This window comes from Balaenoptera musculus, chromosome 3, assembly GCF_009873245.2.
Source record: "Balaenoptera musculus isolate JJ_BM4_2016_0621 chromosome 3, mBalMus1.pri.v3, whole genome shotgun sequence".
Taxonomy (NCBI): domain Eukaryota; kingdom Metazoa; phylum Chordata; class Mammalia; order Artiodactyla; family Balaenopteridae; genus Balaenoptera; species Balaenoptera musculus.
The window spans coordinates 88,184,696-88,203,200 of record NC_045787.1 but is presented as its reverse complement, the minus strand read 5'-3'; the positions used below and the strand labels follow the sequence as shown (position 1 = coordinate 88,203,200).

The 18,505-nt window shown below is 36.1% G+C and overlaps 1 protein-coding gene across 2 annotated transcripts in view; it reads left to right on the top strand.

The window, feature by feature from the left end:
* PJA2 (praja ring finger ubiquitin ligase 2) overlaps window positions 1-14,203 on the top strand; it is a 78,534-nt gene extending 64,331 nt beyond the window's left edge. For both annotated transcript variants that reach the window (XM_036847858.1, XM_036847859.1), the window contains 3 exons: window positions 8,060-8,174; window positions 8,563-8,684; window positions 11,019-14,203. In XM_036847858.1, the coding sequence (XP_036703753.1) occupies window positions 8,060-8,174; window positions 8,563-8,684; window positions 11,019-11,144 (363 nt within the window). In that variant the 3' untranslated portion in view covers window positions 11,145-14,203. The remainder of the gene's footprint in view (window positions 1-8,059; window positions 8,175-8,562; window positions 8,685-11,018) is intronic.
* The last annotated feature ends 4,302 nt before the right edge of the window (window positions 14,204-18,505 follow it).

Genomic DNA, 18,505 nt, shown 5'->3' with positions numbered 1-18,505 from the left:
ACTTGAAATTATCACAGGACTTTCAAGTAGAGGAAGGCTGGTTTGTGGAGGGTGAGCTACTCCTACTGGTACAAGGAGGCTCAGAGTGACATGGGGATTCAAAATAGTCAGTTTCATCTGAGTTCAACCAGATGTCCCCACTCTAAGTCTCAGAATCCTGTTTTTTAACCAATCAGTGATATAACTTTTGAGACACTTGACTGAGAATTAATTTAATTTAAAATGTATGTTTGATTTTCAGAAGTAAGAGATTTTTTTCAGGGCTCTCATGGACATGCTCTGGTTCTCATACTGTGCTTCACTTTGAGAGTTAATGGGCCCAAGTCTGTCATTTTCTCTTTGTAAGCATGCAGGAGCACTCAGAAGGATCCATCCCACATCACAGGTTTTATAGTCATCATTACTGCCGTTAGGTCAGGTGCAGCAGCCACCTGGGTTCCCAAGACGTGTGCTTTAGGTGGCACTTCATTGTGTTCAGCCACAGTGATAGTTTAGTTTTGATGCCACTGAAGACCATGGATTGATAGCGTCCCTCTTCAGTTGGTAAAGAGCTCAGCAGTGAGCTCAAGCCCAAAAGCTCAACCAAACCAATCCCATTCTTACTTCATGGAATCATGCCTGATACCAATTCTGTATCAGTCTGAGCTCAGTCACAAGGGAGAAAACAATTAATTTGAATGGGGTAAGTTTAGTATAAAGAATTACTAACTATAGTTAGGCTACTAGGAAGTAAAGTGAATTCTAAAGAATATAGGAATAGCAGATTTAAGGAAGAGCCTTAGGGCTGAGATGAAGCACTCTACCTTCCCACCCCCCAGGGCTGAGATCTAGGCTGTGTTGAAGAGGACACAACCATGGCTCTTAGAGAAGTGTTTATGCTACTATGCTGGCAGAACTTGCTGGAAATCTGCCCTCTGGATCTTGGCAAAAATCTACCTTTGGAGTGCTAAAGAAACTATTCACAGGGAAGAGACTAACTGGAAGCGCTCCTGCCACAAAACCACCCAAGATGGGTGCCAGGGGAAGCTGCTGGCCACCTTATACTGCAGCTGTCAGGCACTGGGAAAGCTGCATGTGCTTCCGGATCCAGGTGCTGGGGACACCTTTCACGCTGGAGGAGCCTGGTGCAGAAGCCGTCTGTGCTCCAGAAGCCCACAACAGGGAAGCCTCACACACTGCTCCCAACAAGCCCGCTAGAACTGAACAGCCCTCTCCTCCTGTGATGTCTCTCCAGCACCCTCTCCTGCAGAGCCTAAGATCATGGTAGCTGACAAAGGAAAAATATTTAAAGGGCCCAGATCTATTTTCACAGAACAGAAATGAAAGGTGTATTTGTCAGAGGCAATCATTCTGTTACTGGCACACTTTTTCTTTTTGCAATATCTATCTGCAAATCCAGAGTCAAATATGGTGTTCAATGTTATTAACTATGTTTATTAACTTTTATTACAATGAATTTATTTTGCTCGCTCTTTTTTTATTCCTGACTTTGCTTTGGCCTTGGCCCTATCCTTTATTGTAAGTCATCTCAAACCCTTTTTGGAAAGACAGTTCCTAAAATATCTTGGCTAGATCTTGAGGAGTATACAAAAGATTATGTTTGCCATCCAAGAGAACGCAATGTTAACCATCAGGCAGAATCCTATTCCTACCTAGGAAGCCTAGTTTGTTTATTTTTTATTGTGGTAACAGGCACATAATGTAAAATTTACTATTCTAACCACTTTTAAGTATATAGTTAAATGGCACTATACATAAACAATTAACCGCATTCCCTCCTTTCCTCATCCTGTGGCAACCATCATTCTACTGTTTATCTTATGAATTTTACTACTTTAAGTACCTCATATCAGGTATACAATATTTATCCTTCTGTAACTGGCCTATTTCACTTAGCATAATGCCTTCAGTGTTCATCCTTGTTTTAGCATGTGTCAGAATTCCCTTCTTTTGCAAGGCTGAATTCTACTCCATTGCATGTGTATACCACATTTTTCCAGCTTTATTGGGATGTATTTAACATGTAACATTGTGTAAGTTTAAGGTGTACAGTGTGTTGATTTGAACTTATATATTGTGAAATTATTATCACAGTAGGGTTTTTAACCTCCATCATCTCACATAATTACCATTTCTTTCTTGTGGTGAGAACATTTAAGATTTACTCTCTTCCAACTTTCAAGTATATAATACAATTTGTTATCTATAATCACTTTGCTACCTTGGATCCCCAAAACTTATTCATCTTATAACTGGAAGTTTGTACCCTTTGACCAGTAACTGCCCATTTCCCCCAACTCCCAGTCTCTGGCAACCACCATTCTACTTTCTGTTTCTGTGAGTTCACCTTTTTTAGATTCTGTGTATAAGTTATATTATACAGTATTTGTGTTTCTCTCTCCGACTTATTTCACTTAGCATAATGCCCTCAAGTTTCATACATGTTGTCACAAATGGCAGGATTTCCTTTTTTCTTATGGCTAAATAATATTCCATTTTATAGATAGATCTATACACACACACACACACACACACACACACACACACACACACACACACACACACACACCCCACACCTTCTTTATCCATTCATTCATAATTGGATGCTTAGGTTGTTTCTATATCTTAGCTATTGTGAATAATACTGCAGTGAAGATCCTGATTTTATTTCCTTTAGATAACTATCAAGAAGTGGGGTTGTTGGATCATATGGTAGTTCTATTTTTAATTTTGGGAGGGGAACTTTCTGCTGTTTTCCATAGTCGCTGCATCAATTAACCTTCCCACCAACAGTGCATGAGGGTTCCCTTATCTCCACAGCTTTACCAACACTTTGATTTCTTGTCTTTTTCATGATAGCCATTCTAACAGGTGTGAGGTGGTATCTCATTGTGGTTTTGATTTGCATTTCCCTGATGATTAGTGATATTGAGCGTCTATTAACGTACCTGTTGGCCTTTTGTATATCTTCCTTGGAAAAATGTCTGTTCAGTTCCTCTGCTCACTTTTTTATTGTTTGTTTTTTAGCTCTTAAGTTCCTTACATGTTTTGAATATTGGTCCCTTACCAGTTACATGATTTGTAAATATTTTGTCCCACTTTGTAGCTAGGCTTTTCATTTTGTTGATTGTTTTTTTTTCCAGTGCAGAAGCTTTTGAGTTTAATGTAGTCCACTTATTTATTTTTGCTTTTGTTGCTTATGCTTTAGTTGTCACATCCAGAAAATCATTGCCAAAACCAATGTCAAGGAACTTTTTCTCAGTATTTTCTTCTAGGAGTTTTATAGTTTCAGGTCTTATGTGTAAGTCTTTATTGCATTTCAAGTTAATTTTTGTGAGTGGTGTAAGGTGGGGGTTCAGCTTTATGCATGTGATTATCCAGTTTTCCCAGTACCATTTATTGAAGAGATTATCCTTTCCCCATTGAGTATTCCTGGCTCCCTTATCAGTTGTTCTTATTTGCCAGGGTTTATTTCTGGTCTCTTGATTCTGTTATTTGGTCTATATGTCTGTTTTTATGCCAGTACCATACTGTTTTAATTACTATAGTTTTGTAGTACAGTTTGAAATCAGGAAATGTGATGCCTTCAGCTTTGTTGTTTGCTTTGGCTATTCAGGATCAGGATCTTTTGTGGTTCCGTGCAAATTTTAAGATTTTTTTCTATTTCCGTGAAAAATGCCATTGGAATTTTGATAGGGATTGCATTAAACCTGTATATTGCTTTAGGTAGTATGGACATTTTAACATATATTTTAATTCTTCCAATCCATGAACATGGGATGTCTTTGCATTATTCATGTCTTCTTTCAGCAAAGTGGTATGGTTTTCAGTGTATAGATCTTTCACCTCTTTGCTTGAGTTTATTCCTAAGTATTTTATTAAGTTTTTTATGCTGTCATGAATGGGATTTTTAAAAATTTCTTTTTCAGATATTTTATTATTAATGTATAGAAACACAAGTGATTTCTATATGTTGATTTTGTATCCTGCAACTTTACTGAATTTGTTGATTAGTTCTAACTTTTTTTTTTTTTTTTGTGGAGTCTAGGAATTTCTATACATATAAGATCTTATCTGCAAACAAAGACACTTTTACTTCTTCCTTTCCAATTTGATGCCTTTTATTTATTTTTCTTGCCTGATTGCTCTGGCTAGGATTTCTGTACTATGTTTAATAGGAGTGGTGAGAGTGGGCACCCTTGTCTTGTTCTTGACTTTAGGGGGAAAACTTTCCACCTTTCACTGTTGATTATGATGTTAACTGTGGGCTTTGTGTGCCTTTATTATGTTGAGGTATGTTCCTTCTATACCCATCTGTGAAAAGTTTTTATCATGAAAGGACGCTGTGTTTTGTCAAATGAGTGTTTTCTTTTTCTTTTTTTTTTATTTGCATCTATTGGGATGATCATATGCTTTTTATCTTTTCATTTTATAAACGTGGTGTATCATATTTATTGATTCATATGTGTCGAACCGTCCTTGCATCGCAGGGATAAATATCACTTGATCATGGTGTGTGATCCATTTATGTGCTGTTGAATATGGTCTGTTACTATTTTGTTGAGGATTTTTGCATCTATGTTCATCAGGATTATTGGGCTGTAACTTTCTTTTCTTGTACAGGCATACCTCGGAGATATTGCGGGTTTGGCTCCAGACCACCGCAGTAAAGTGAATATCACAATAAAGCAAGTCAACAAATTTTTTCATTTCCCAGTGCATATAAAAAGTTATGTTTACACTATAGTTACTCTATTAAGTAGGCAATAGCATTATGTCTAGAAAAACAATGTATATACCTTAATTTTTAAATACTTTATTGCTAAAAAAGCTAACCATCATCTGACAATGCAAGGTTGCCACAAACCTTGAATTTGTAAATAACACAATATCTGTGAAGCGCAATGAAGCAGAACTCAATGAAACAAGGTATGCCTCTTGTGTCCTGAACTGGCTTTGCTATCAGAGTAATGCTGGACTCATAAAATGAGTTTGGGAGTGTTCCCTCCTCCTCTTGAAAGAGTTTGAGAAGGATTGGCATTAATTCTTTAAATGTTTGGCAGAATTCCCCAGGGAAACCATCTGATCCTGGGCTTTTCTTTTGGGGGAGATTTTTGATTACTGATTCATTCTCCCTACTTGTATTGGTCTGTTCAGTATTTCTGTTTCTTTATGATTCATTCTTGGTAGGTTTTATGTTTCTCTTCTAATATATCCAATTTGTTGGTGTACAGTTATTCATGATAGTCTCCTCTGATACTTTGTATTTCTGTGTTATCAGTTGTAATGTCTCCTCTTTCATTTATTATTTTATTTGGGTCTTGTCTTTTTTTCTTAGTCTAACTAAAGACTTGTCAATGTTATTTTTTCAAAAAAACAGGTGTTAGTTGGTATTTTCTATTTTTCTGGTCTCCACACTTACTTCTGCTCTGATCGTTGTTACTTCCTTCCTCCTGATAACTTTCAGCTTAGTTTCTTTTTCAGATATTTTGAAAAACATTTTCAAACTATTTTCTACTTCCTTGAGGTGTAAAGTTAGGTTGTTTGGTATATTTCCTTTTTCTTAATGTAGGCATTTTTTTGCTATACACTTCCCTCTTAGAACTGCTTTTGTTTTGTCCTATAAGTTTTGGCATATTGTGTTTCCATTATTGTTTGTTTCAAGATATCTTCTGATTTCTTCTTTGCCTCATTGGTTGTTCAGGAGTGTGTTGTTTAATTTCCACATATTTGTGAATTTTCCAGTTTTCTTCCTATTGTTGATTTCTCATTTTTTGCCATTTTGGTCAGAAAAGATAATTGGTGTGATTTCAGTCTTCTCAAATTTGCCAAGACTTGTTTTGTGACATATATGATCTAACCTGGATAATGTTTCATGTGCATTCAAGAAGAATGTGTCTTCTGCTGCTGTTTTGTGGAATGTTCTGTATATGTCTGTTAGGTCCATTTTACCTAAAGAATAGTTCAAGTCCAATATTTCCTTTTTGTTTTCTGTCCGGATGATGTCTCCATTACTGAAAGTGAAATATTGAACTCCCCTAATATCGTATTGTTGTCTAATCTCACTTCAGATCTGTTTTTATTTGCTTAATATATTTAGGTGCTCTTTTTTTGGGTACATATTCATTTATGATTGTTGTATTCTCTTGATGAGTTGATTCTTTATCATTGTATAATAATCTTCTTTGCCTCTTGTTACCATTTTTGGCTCAAAGTCTCTTTTGTCTGATATAAGTATAGCTGCCCCTGCTCTCTTTGGTTTCCACTTGAATAGAGTATCTTTTTCCATCCCTTCACTTTGAACCTGTGTGTTTCCTTAAAGCTGAAGTGAGTCTCTTACAGGCAGCATGGAGTTGGGTCTTGTTTTTTTTTCCATTCACCACTGTATGCCTTTTGATTGGAGAATTTAGTCCCTTTATATTAGAGTAATGATTGATAGATAAGAACTTACTAATGCCTTGTTATTATGTTTTCTGGCTGTTTTGTAGTTCCCTTGTTACTTTCTCCCTCTCTTATTGTCTTCTTTTGTGACTTGGTGATTTTTTTACCTTTTGTGAATCTAATGTAGACTTGTGCTTTGTGGTTACCATGAGGTTTACATAAAACATCTTAACAGCCTACTTTATGCTGATAACTTCAATTGCCTACAAAAACTCTACCCTTTTATTTCCCCAGTCTTATGTTTTTGATGTCACAGTTTACCTTTTTTTATATTGAGTATTCATTAACAAGCTATTGTATAATTATTTTTAATACTCTTGTCCTTTAACGTTTATTCTTAGTAAAGTGGTTAATATACTACCATATTACAGTATCAAAATATTCTGAATTTGACTATATATTGAATATTTATCTTTACTAACCACATTTTGTTCATCCATTCATCTGTCAGTGGATACTTGGTGTGTTTCTACCTTTTAGATCCTGTGATTACAGGTCGTATCTGCAGTTCTAATCTAATTGTAGCCATAAGGGCTAGTCAAGCCACAAAAGGATGAGGGTGACTCATACTAGATGGTCATATGATTTGCTGTTCTTTCCATTCCTGTTAGTGACTTTTTCCAGACATTTGAACCCCTAAATAAAGTTCACAACCCAGATAACCTAGGAATACAGGCATACCTCAGAGATATTACAGGTTCAGTTCAAGAGCACTACAATAAAGTGAGTCACACAAATTTTTGGTTTCTCAGTGCATATAAAAGTTATGTTTACACTATACTGTAGTCAATTAAGTGTGCAATAGCAGTTATGCCCAAAAAAACGTACATACCCGAATTAAAATACACTTTATTGCTAAAAAATGCTAACCATCATCTTAGCCTTCAGTGAGTCATAGTAGTAACCTCAAAGATCACTGATCACAGATCACCATAACAATTATAATAATATTGAAAAAGTTTTAAATATTGTGAGAATTACCAGAATGTGACACAGAGACATGAAATGAGAAATGCTGTTGGAAAAAGTGGCACTGATAGATTTGTTTGAGCCAGGCCTGCCAGAAACCTTCAATTTGTAAAAACATGCAGTTATCTGCACAGTGCAATAAAATGAGTTGTGCCAGTACTAGTGAACCAGTAATGTGGGTGTGCTGACTCTATGCCAGTAGTAGATACAGCCGTTCAGGAATGCACTATTTGCTTCCCTACCTTGAACATCTTGTAACCTTGGCCACATTTTATCTTTCATGAGTTGAACCTGTCCAGAGTATTTATTTTCTTTCATGTTATTGATCTCACACATAAGCTCATAAGTTGGAAGAGGTAACCACTCTTGAAAATATAAGTATGATGGGCAAGTAAATGGTTATTGAGACAAGATAGATTTTTGTTGTACTTGTGAAAAGTGGGGATTTTTTTTTCCTGTGTTTTTTGATTTTTTGGTCTGGTGATGGTTTCTTTTGGAAGGAGGCAAAAAGGGCAGGGACTGAAGCAAAAGAAACCAGGAGGAAGAGGATAATGGTGGATATAATTTTGGAAGATACCTTTAAAAATAGTTTTTCGTTACTGTTTTAAAAAGTGTTTCCTAACAAAGAAATGCGACTTTTCATTTTCAGACTGCCCTGGCACATTTAGAGTCTCTTGCAGTGGATGTTGAGGTGGCCAATCCACCAGCCAGTAAGGAGAGCATTGATGGTCTTCCAGAGACCCTTGTTCTTGAAGATCACACTGGTAAGGGCAAAGTTGATCTCTAATGTTGAATGACACTTTGCATATTCAAGTATATTACCAATGCACCTAGAAGGTAAAATAGTGACTGTCAGAAACTTTCATTAGATTTTGTATGAAACCTAATTCAGACAAACTTTTACCTAGTGGAATTTTTTAATTTATCAAGTGATAGGCTGGGACAAATGTTCACCAGTCAACTTTTCTACAAAAGCAATGTTTATTAAATTCCAAATTGTCATGTATTAAGCTGAAACACTTTTGCCAATTAATTCACCAAAGTCTGGTTCTTTTGTCTTTCATAGGTATTGTCTATGAGTCAATATGTTGGTTTTCAGTTTCATTAAAATTGAACTTTATGGGATTGATAAATCAAATTATTTGTTTTCAGCTATTGGTCAGGAGCAGTGCTGTCCAATCTGTTGCAGTGAGTATATTAAGGATGATATAGCAACAGAGTTACCCTGTCATCATTTCTTTCACAAACCTTGTGTCTCAATTTGGCTGCAGAAGGTGAGTTGCAGGTTTACTTTTTTAAAGTTAATAGTTTCTCCTACAAGTTAATGATGATAGTAGTGTCTTTTAAGCCTATTTTATTTAGCTACATACTCGTAGTAATTTTTAATTCAGTGTTTAAAATTGGTTACCTTTTAATGATTACAGATTAATGATATATCAAACTATTTTACCTTACTAACATTGTCTAAAAACAATATAGGCAAATGATTTTAGGATAAGGCTAATTAGATCTTTGATTATATATCCCTGAAATTTGATGTTTTCAGGAATATCTTAAGTAAAGAAGCCTTTAGGACTACTCAGAGTACTATAACAGTGTACAGATATTCTGCTAATATGAGATGGTATCTCTAAAAATGTATATGAGGAAAAGCAACAAGATCCTACCATATAGCACAGGGAACTATATTTAATATCCTGGGATAAACCGTAATGGCAAAGAATATGAAAAAGAATATATATATGTATAACTGAATCACTTTGCTATATAGCAAAAATTAACACAACATTGTAAATCAACTATACTACAAGAAAATATTTTAAATATTAAAATGTATATGATATTTAATAACCTACCAAGTACCTCCTATTCAAATTTTTATATACTGTTTTTCAATGTTTACCCAATAATTTTTAAGTATATTTGAATTACTTAAGAAAAAAAAGTTTTACTTAAATCTCAGTGAATTCTATTCTTGCATAAAGGATATTTACATGCAGTTCAGTAGAAATTCCCAAATCACATTCCCAGTTTAATTACTTATGGATATGGCTCCCTTTCTTCTCTATAACCACTCCCTTCCTTCTCTCCTCTCTTACTTCCTACCCTCTCCTTTCTCTCTTCTTTTCTTTCCTTTCTCTTTCTTTGCTGTTGCTCCCCCTCTACTGCTACTTCATCTTTGTCAAAACTCTAGTGAATATCTAAAATCCAGTGCAGAAATGTTCCTGATTCCTTTATAAAATCTAAAGTTTCTGTCTAGGCTTTCCAGGCCTTCTGTGATCTAGTCTGTCTCGTCAGATTTACTCCTCTGTACATTTACTCATTTTTGCTTAGCCTGGTGTGATCTTCCCCTTACTGTAAGAATAGATGATCTAGGTAGGTCCGCTTAAATTCGACCTTTTCTATCCTTACTATCCTCTTTTTTAAACTCCCACAATAGTATCAGAGCCTTAAGAAGGATCTAGCGTTGTCTGTGCCTGCTCTATGTCACGTATCGCTGGATGATGTGTGTTTTCCCATTTAATCCTAACAGTAACTCTGGGACACATTGGTATCCTTATTCTCATTTTCCAATCATTGTTATTCATCCAAGGTTACACAGCTAGTGTGTGGTTGATTGAGACTGTACTCATATATTTGACTCTAAAATGTTGCTCTTTTGGCCCCATCTGTATGGCAAGTGCACAATAAATGTTTGCTGAATTAAATTCTTGAATTGTAAATATTATGTATGTTGTACAATCTTGAATTGTCATTGATTTTGCTTTAACCCAAGGTAATAATCTCTTTAGTCTGTCTCCCATCAGGAAGCAGCTCATTGTGAAGCCTTTCCTCTAGGGCGAAGGTTTCCAAGTTCTAAATCTTTGTCACCTTCAACAGCCTGATTTCTTCAACCTTTTTTCTATTCGGGAGATCTCTGGGAAAAAGACAAGATTTGTGAGGGGATAACATATCGCCAGATGACACATCTCTATAACCTTCCATTGGTCCTAAAATAATGTACTCCCAGTCTAACTGCTTTCCCTGTTTCACCTTCCCTCATTGATTTGTTTTATCATGTAGAAGGCACCTAACTCTCCATATCTTTTTGAAAAGGAAGTATATGGCTTATAAAGAAGGTCTGCGGTCCATCTGCTTTGACATATCTGTGCTACACTAAAGTGAGGCTTTAGTATATATGAGGAAGATCCTAGGGGGATAATTTGGTATAATAAATATGTGAATTAATTAGGTCTCTGGTTTCTCTAACACATGCATTCAGTTCAGGTGAAGACATGCCCTGTGACTCCTTGCTCACCCTTGTAGCACCAGTGCCAAGTGGAGCGTGTAGTAGACTCTTAATTAATACTCACTAAATGAAAGATGCGTGACCTAAAAGATGCAGACATGATTAGGAGACACTGTTTACCCTCAGAGAAATTGAGTCTGATTGGGATGAAGAGGAAATAGCATCAAAATTTTGCCTCTCTGTACTGTGTGGATTTGAAGTTTATTTGGTTTTGTTTTTAAGTTATTTGACTTGTTTTGAGGATAATGATACTGTTCTGATACTTTGTAGCAGTTAAGATCTTTCCATTGGCTGTGAACTTGTTTTATTCTCCCCCCAGTCAGGGACATGCCCTGTGTGCCGCCGTCATTTCCCACCTGCTGTGATGGAAACACCTGCAGCTGCTTCCTCTGAGCCTGATCATGATGCCCCACCTGCAAACGACAGTACTGCAGAAGCCCCCTAAACCTGAACACTTGAATGAGATCGGTCTATCAAAGTAAATCAGCAGATCCTTCTAAATCTGATGTGCAAATAATTATATATAAATATATTTAAAATGCTATATATAGTCTATGCCATAGTTTAGAAAGAGAATATTAACCTTTCTAAACTAAATTTAGGTTTGCAGAAAGTACTAAACATTTTCAAGCTGAATGTTGAAGTAGTGCATTCATTTTCTTTAGTTTAATATGTTATTAATTGTAATGTCAAGCTTATCAATTAACTTTATCCAGAAGAAATAATCATCTGTGTGGCACACATTATTGGTTTTGTCTGAAGTACTGCCACTAAGTGATTATAATTAAGCTTTCCTATTTGCATCAAATGTGAAGATTGTGATCACAACAGTAGTAAAATTTGGTTTCGTCGGAAATAAAAAAGAATTCTAAAGCATGCTTTTTTTCATTGGTCCCTTTGCTTTTGCTTCATCAAAACCTCTTGGTTCATAATACTGAGTGGTTTTATAAGAAGATAACCTATTCTTTCATCTTTGTTTAAAATTAGGACTTTTTAGAATGCCAAACAAAACTTCTGGCTAGAGCATCACAAAATTTTAAAATCTTAAATGTAATCTCCTTGAAATGGTTAGGTAGTAAAATAGGTTATTATATTTGAAATGGTGGATGTGCTTAAAAGTAAGGTTAGTAAAGCATATAAACAATCTCATGTGCTCAGTGCTTGGTACAGTGAGATGAATTAGATGGCCTTATAAAATCCTTTCTGTTTGGTTAAAATTATACTTGAAGGTCCAGAACACTCATGGCACATTTGTGTAATAGTGGATATAGTTAAAGGTAATTTTGGCTCTGAAATATTTTGGAAAGTCTGAAAACAAGCATAAAGTGTTTTAAAACACTCATTCTGTTGTATACCGAAGGAAAACCTGAATCCTTAAAAAACTAGAAGATTAATTGTGCTGTCTTGTATAAAGCATAAAACTGATGGGGTCCAGGACAGATTTGGCCATACCTTTTTACAACATATCTAAACCTTACTATGTTATAATTTATTATTTTAAAATATTGTTGAACAAGGATTAGTCATATTACATTATCAGCCTTTGTTTCTTTACACTAATTTATTTTGGGAAAATTATTCACCTGGAACTAAAATAAAAACAAGTAGTTTCAAATTAATCCATGGGTGAAAAAGGAATAGATTGTGTGATTGCCTAGTGACTGTATGAACAGAACTGAACAGGTAACACAGTTCCGTTCTTAATTTCCTTTCTCTAAAAGAGAAAAGAAGATGCTGACCTCACATTTATCCTCTGAAAGAGATCTGTTCACAAGCTTTTACAAAAGTGAGGAAATCAGCTTTCCTTACTTTACATTTTTTTTAATGGGAAACTTGACCCACATGGTCATCTTTGTAATTATGTAACCAAACGAAGAGCGCACAGCTTTCTGTTTAGGTTATCACACCCAGTAGGCAAGTATGTATCAACATGGACATAATATTTAACTTATGGATGTGATTCGGTATCAACACCAGAGAATGATGGGTGTTAGAATGCCACATTTGAGCAAGTAAAATAGTAAAACACACAGTGAGTGTACATCCATCCAAGTAGTACAATGATACTTTAGTTTAGACACATAAAAAGAATTGTTTATATGGCTTCCCAAATGCAAAATTACATTTTATTTGTGTAATTAATTTCTCTGCATATTTATATTCCATCTCTTTTCTTCATTCTTAAAAATAAATGTATTTTCACTGTTGGCATATTTGAGGCTTAAATATAAGGAACATAACACTTGCATTCTAATTTTTGCATATATTGTAAATGTGTCTGGTACTTACAGCAAAATACTGTGTATCCTTTTATGGGTAAAACAAAACTGAACATTGCATGCATGTAATGTGGTGACTTTGTAATTTAGGGGTTCTTTGGGGCTTCTGTGACTTTGGAAATGCTTACATTCAAGCCTTAATGTTGCATTAGGTAGCATGTTTTCCTTCTGATGTATATAGTCACTGTTGTATAAACTAATCTTTGCTTGTTTTCTACTCTGTGATCTTTCCATACCATATTTCATTGATGATCAGTTAGTGTCAAGGAGTCAAATCAAATTAAAATTAATTCTCATGTGTATATTGTGGAAATTTGTGGCTAGTGTGATTTTTATTGTTGTTTGTTTCCTTTAAATAATAATGATCAGTTGTGACACTTAGTGGTTAAACTGACATTGTTACAGATTTCTCTGTAATAAGCCACACATTATATTTAGGCAGTATAAAGGGACCTTGGTTTTCTTCTCCTAGATAGCAGCTGTCCCAAAGAAAATATTTCTTCTTTGGCTGTTAAGATTTAGCTATTATCTGCCAGTTGTTAAGAGGTTTTGGTTCCAAATTCAACCAGCAGTGTTGAGAGCTGAACTTAAGATAGCTGTTGTACTTTTTGCTTTCCATCTGTTTCTGCCCTTCATTCTTGGCTCCCTACTATCTGTAAACAGCTGCTATGAAGGAGAAAAGTTGAATAAGAGTTGGCTTAAAAATTCTTTTAAAAAGAAAATTGAGGTTTTAGAATTTTCATTGTAACAAGCTGTTATAAGCTGAGGCTGACAAGTTAGGACACCTAAATATTGTTTGATCACATCTTGGCTCCTTTTGAAAAAGTAAAGAATATATGAAGGTAAATTAGAAATATAAATATTAATAAAAGTATTGTTTCTCTTATTTCTCTATTATATGTTAAATGACTTGACCTAATAATTTTATTTTTTTAAACGTTTTCTTCTTTCTTGTAATTTGAATGCTGATATTTAAAGGTAGATCTATGTGGTTTTCTTTCGTGTTTCTTAATTGTTTATCTCTAAGCTAACTAACTCTTTGTGATCTGCATTTATATATAAACTGTTAAATATATGTGAACTGTTAAAATGGAATGCAAGTTTTTCAAAAGCCCAGGTCTAAACGCAATGATTGGTTTATTGTTCTACAACCCCAATCCATCATTTTTCGTGTAAATCATAAACAATAAACAGGATATACTCAGTGGTCATTTCTAATATTTAATTGTGTAGTCTTATCACTTCTATAATGTAACCCCCTGGAGGATTTAGTGTTTATAGCAAAGTACACAGCTACTAAGGAAGTCTGGAATAGGCTCCTGAGCACATGATTTTATAGTCCTTTAACTGTGATCTAAGAAGGAAAACCCTAACAGACCTCAGCTGTACAGAAGTGGTTAATGGACTTCCAGAGTTGGAGCCACTCAGCACCCCTACAAGGGTTGGATTTCGTTAGAAGAGTATCACCCAAATGTTCCTATAAATAGCACATATGTGAAGCTAGGCAGAAAGGTTCTGTCTCTTCTGTGTGGCCACCTCTTCCTATCTTCCCTCAGGCTTCACACTTTTCTCAGATCTTGCATGATATCTATTCTAGACCAGCCTGGCATTGGCTATTTCCATCCCTCACTTAAAATGTGTTGCTCAGAACTAAACACAGTTCTTCTGTTGTCTGACTAGAGCAAGGTCCAGAAGCATTATTGCCAACATCAAAGTGATTCTCATATGACTGTTATGACTCGTGTATGTTGATGTTATTATCATTACCATCATTATTAGGCAAGCATATCACATTGTTGTCTCTTGCTAAACTTCAAGGTATTGCTGGTAAGCCAAGTCTGTTCCTAATAATTACTTACACAATTTCTTCTTAACCCAATTGGACTACATTCATCCTTACTAAATTTAACTAGTAAAGGTCCATATGAATTCTGATTCTTCTCTCATCCTGTATCAGTCCCAATTTTGATGAAGCATGCCTTTTGTGTTTAGTGGCTTTGTCCAAGTGACTGATAAATACTGAATAGAACAGGATGAAATACAGACCCTCTTCAGAATGCCACTGTAGACTGCCCTCTAGATGACTTTGATCCACCAGTCAGTACTCTGGGTACAGTTGTTGAAGCAACTACCAGTCACTTAAGTGCTTTTGTTCCTTCATGGTTCCTAAAAGGACACCGTAAGAAATTTTGTCCTGTTTGGTCAACAAGCACTATGGAAGTAGCCTAATCTGCTAGTATATTAAATCAAGAAAATAAGTGAAGTTAGCCGGAAATGCTTCGCTCTTAGCGAAGCCATACAACCTCCTTTTCTAACTGCTCACATGCCATCTGTTAATCTTCCCTAGAATTTGATAAGTGATCAATGTCAACCTCATTTTTCTAATTTTTGGAATCTACTTTTTTTCCTCTCAAAAATTAATGATATTTGAAGTAACATGACCTTGACAAGTCACTTAATCACTCTGCTTCTGTTTTCTGTATAAAGACTGTGAATTAAAGGTTCAGTACTCCTGTTTGTGCATGGGTAAAGGTTTGAAAAAAATGTTCTTTGTTGATGTGCAAAGTCATGGGGAATAAAAAAGCATCTTAATCACCTCTCAGGAGCGGAAAGAATTTGACATGGAAACTTTATTAAATCAAAAGAAATAAAATTTAATTAATGTCAGTTTTACTAAAAGGCTACATGCCTGGATATGGCAGTTTATTCCATTTTGCATTCTTAGTTTATAATCAATATGCAGTTTTTTAGTAAATATTAGAGAAGGGAGGTCTTTATCTTATTTTTTTGGAAAGATAATACCTCTTAGCCATTCACTGTCAGTAAGAGAAATTATGCAAGCCACCATTATTTCTTTTCCTTTGATTATAAAACAGCAATTCTTCTTAATAAGATTCACTGAGAAAAATGCATTTTTACATTATAAGAATAGTTCCCATTTATGAAGTGCTAAATATTAGACATTGTGTTAGGCTTTCTGTTTTAGCTCATCTTCATAATGAATCTGCAGCGTAGTTTATATTGTTCCAACTTTTACAAAAAAAAAATTGAGTCCTGGTTCTTAAACAAGAGCCTGAGAGTTCTGTGTAGTTCATGCCACCTTCCTGGGTAGGAACAACCTATATGATCAATGTTAATATTTACTAAGTTGTTTGAAATGTAGTCTGAGTTTTGAAAATGGGAAAAGTGGGGGGTCTTTAAAATTTTGAAAAATATTTTGTTAGTTTTTCCTTTTTGTATTATTTTGCTAAATTGTTACAGAGAGACATTTTTGCCTTAAGTAATATACTGCTGACCAAAGTTATAATGTCCTACTTAGTGAAGTTTCTTAGTCACCATTAAGATCTGATGAGAACTTCCTACCTTTGCTGTATTATTTGGGATCCTTAAATTATTCTACAGAAACTCTCTCTGGCCTGAGAGGTGTGTGGCATCCTCTTGTCTCTTCAACCAATGAGACCTTACTAATGCAGATATCGGTCTATAAGCAACTAGCCCTACCCTTTCCAAAAGTCTCTGGATTTCTTCCTTCGGAAGCCATGGACATTTGCCCTCACAGTTGCAATCACTCAGAGTGGAGAACTTACCCCCAGATTGCTTCATCATTAGGAACAAACATTTGACACAGGGTTTCTTTTTGATTTCAGTCCTTAAATGGTATTTTAAATTCTTTCCAGGCATTTAAGCTATGCCCTAGTTCTCTTGTCTATTCTATTTCCATTTTCTTGTTAAAAGACCTCAAGTGTTACAACAATTATAAGGGGCTTCACTACGTACCACCATTGTGATCAGCCTTTGGCCTCCACAAACAATTCCTCCTCCTGACCCGAAGCAAGGATCCTTCAACCCTGGTATTGCAGTACCCTAGGTTTGGTGCCACTAAAGAATGTCAAGAGTTTTTATTTTAGTTTAAATTCACATTTAAGGCAGATGAGGATAGGAATTGGGGAACTTACAGAATCAACCTTGTCTGGAAAGCAAGCTCTAGCCTAGATGGGATGATGATGACTCACAAGTGAACCGGGGTTATAGCCCAATCTAAATGAGTAAATAGCACATGGAAGAAGATGTTTACATTTTTTAATAAAAATTAGTTGGCTTATAAAATAATATATTAAACATATCAGGCTGGCATCCTCCCTGAATCTGTGGAAACAACACTTTCATCAAATCCAACAAATTAACTCCATATGCTGAGCTGCTATCTGTTTAACAAATGTTTATCAAGTGCCTAATCTAGCACAACGTTTAGCAAGATCATCAAACTCCCTGGCCTCCTGGAGTGTTCCCTGTATTGAGGAGACTCTATTACACGTTTTTCCCAAAGCAGCTGGATTCACTGTATGGGAAGGAGTTCATCTTGGCCTGGAGGATGCCTGTGATTATCCAAGCAAGAAACAACCAAAGCAGGGAGAAAGAATAACACGTGCCGAGCCCCCCAAGGTGACTAGCTACCGGCAGCTACCCTCATTCCCCAATGATCTGTATCTGTGTTACTGTATTTATAGGTTGAAAATCTCTTAGGAGGTTATATGCCCTATGGCCCCCAGCAGGTCATGATATCTCACAACCAGAGAATTTGGAAAGATTTTTTTTTTTTCCCAGAGTTGGGGCTGGCCATAATGAAGAGAAGCAAAACTTAAAGTGTTTCACCTTATTTGTGTTGTATTATTACCTTTGCCTCCTACTCCCTGTGCTCTAAGGCATTTACACGTAAGCATCCAGTGTGCTTTTCCCCGGAAAATGGAACATAAAGCAGGCAATTCTGAGTCATTGCTTTCCTGCTGGCTTTTGTAACCATGCTGGAGGACCAGAGCTAACATACCCTGAAAACTGTCTTACTAAGGGCTGGACAAGGAGTAAGCACCACTGTCAAATTTTCTACACTGTGATTACCATAGAAGCTGAATGAACTGGGCAGCAAGGGCACTAAACGCTATGCAGATGCACAGTCGTGTTAGGACAGCCCCTGCCTGACTCAGCAGCAGCACCATGGTACACAGAGGTGCCACATCTACGCATGCCAAGGGTCACTCAGGGAGGGCAGAAATGTTGCGCAATCCTTTGGGTTCTTTGGGTCTCCTCCCCACCCCCACTGCCGTATAATGCATTTTTCTCCCCCAAATCAGGTCCTGGAGAAGCCCCTAGAGCTTATTTAATCCTTCTGTAGGTGCCACTTTATAAAGAGGAAGCAGAGTGGAAGGCTGCATTAGATGGTGCCTGCCATGGCCACTCTACTTGAAGCATCCCTTCTCATTGTCCAGAGCTGCAGAGGGTCTGAGAGTTTGCCCTGCTTGTAAGCTAACACATTTCATAGATTCTGGCTGAACCTATGGGACCCCTGGATCAGAGACAAAGGGTTTTATTTCTCATGGTACAGTGGGCAGCATGAGCTGCATAATCGCCTAAACAGTTCCCGTTGCCCGCATGTCCCTCACGGACGATGCAGAGCTTGGCCCAGGTGGACACTGCGCACAGAGCAAGTCTGTCACAGATGAGAAAATTCGAGCTTAGGAAACCCTAGTCT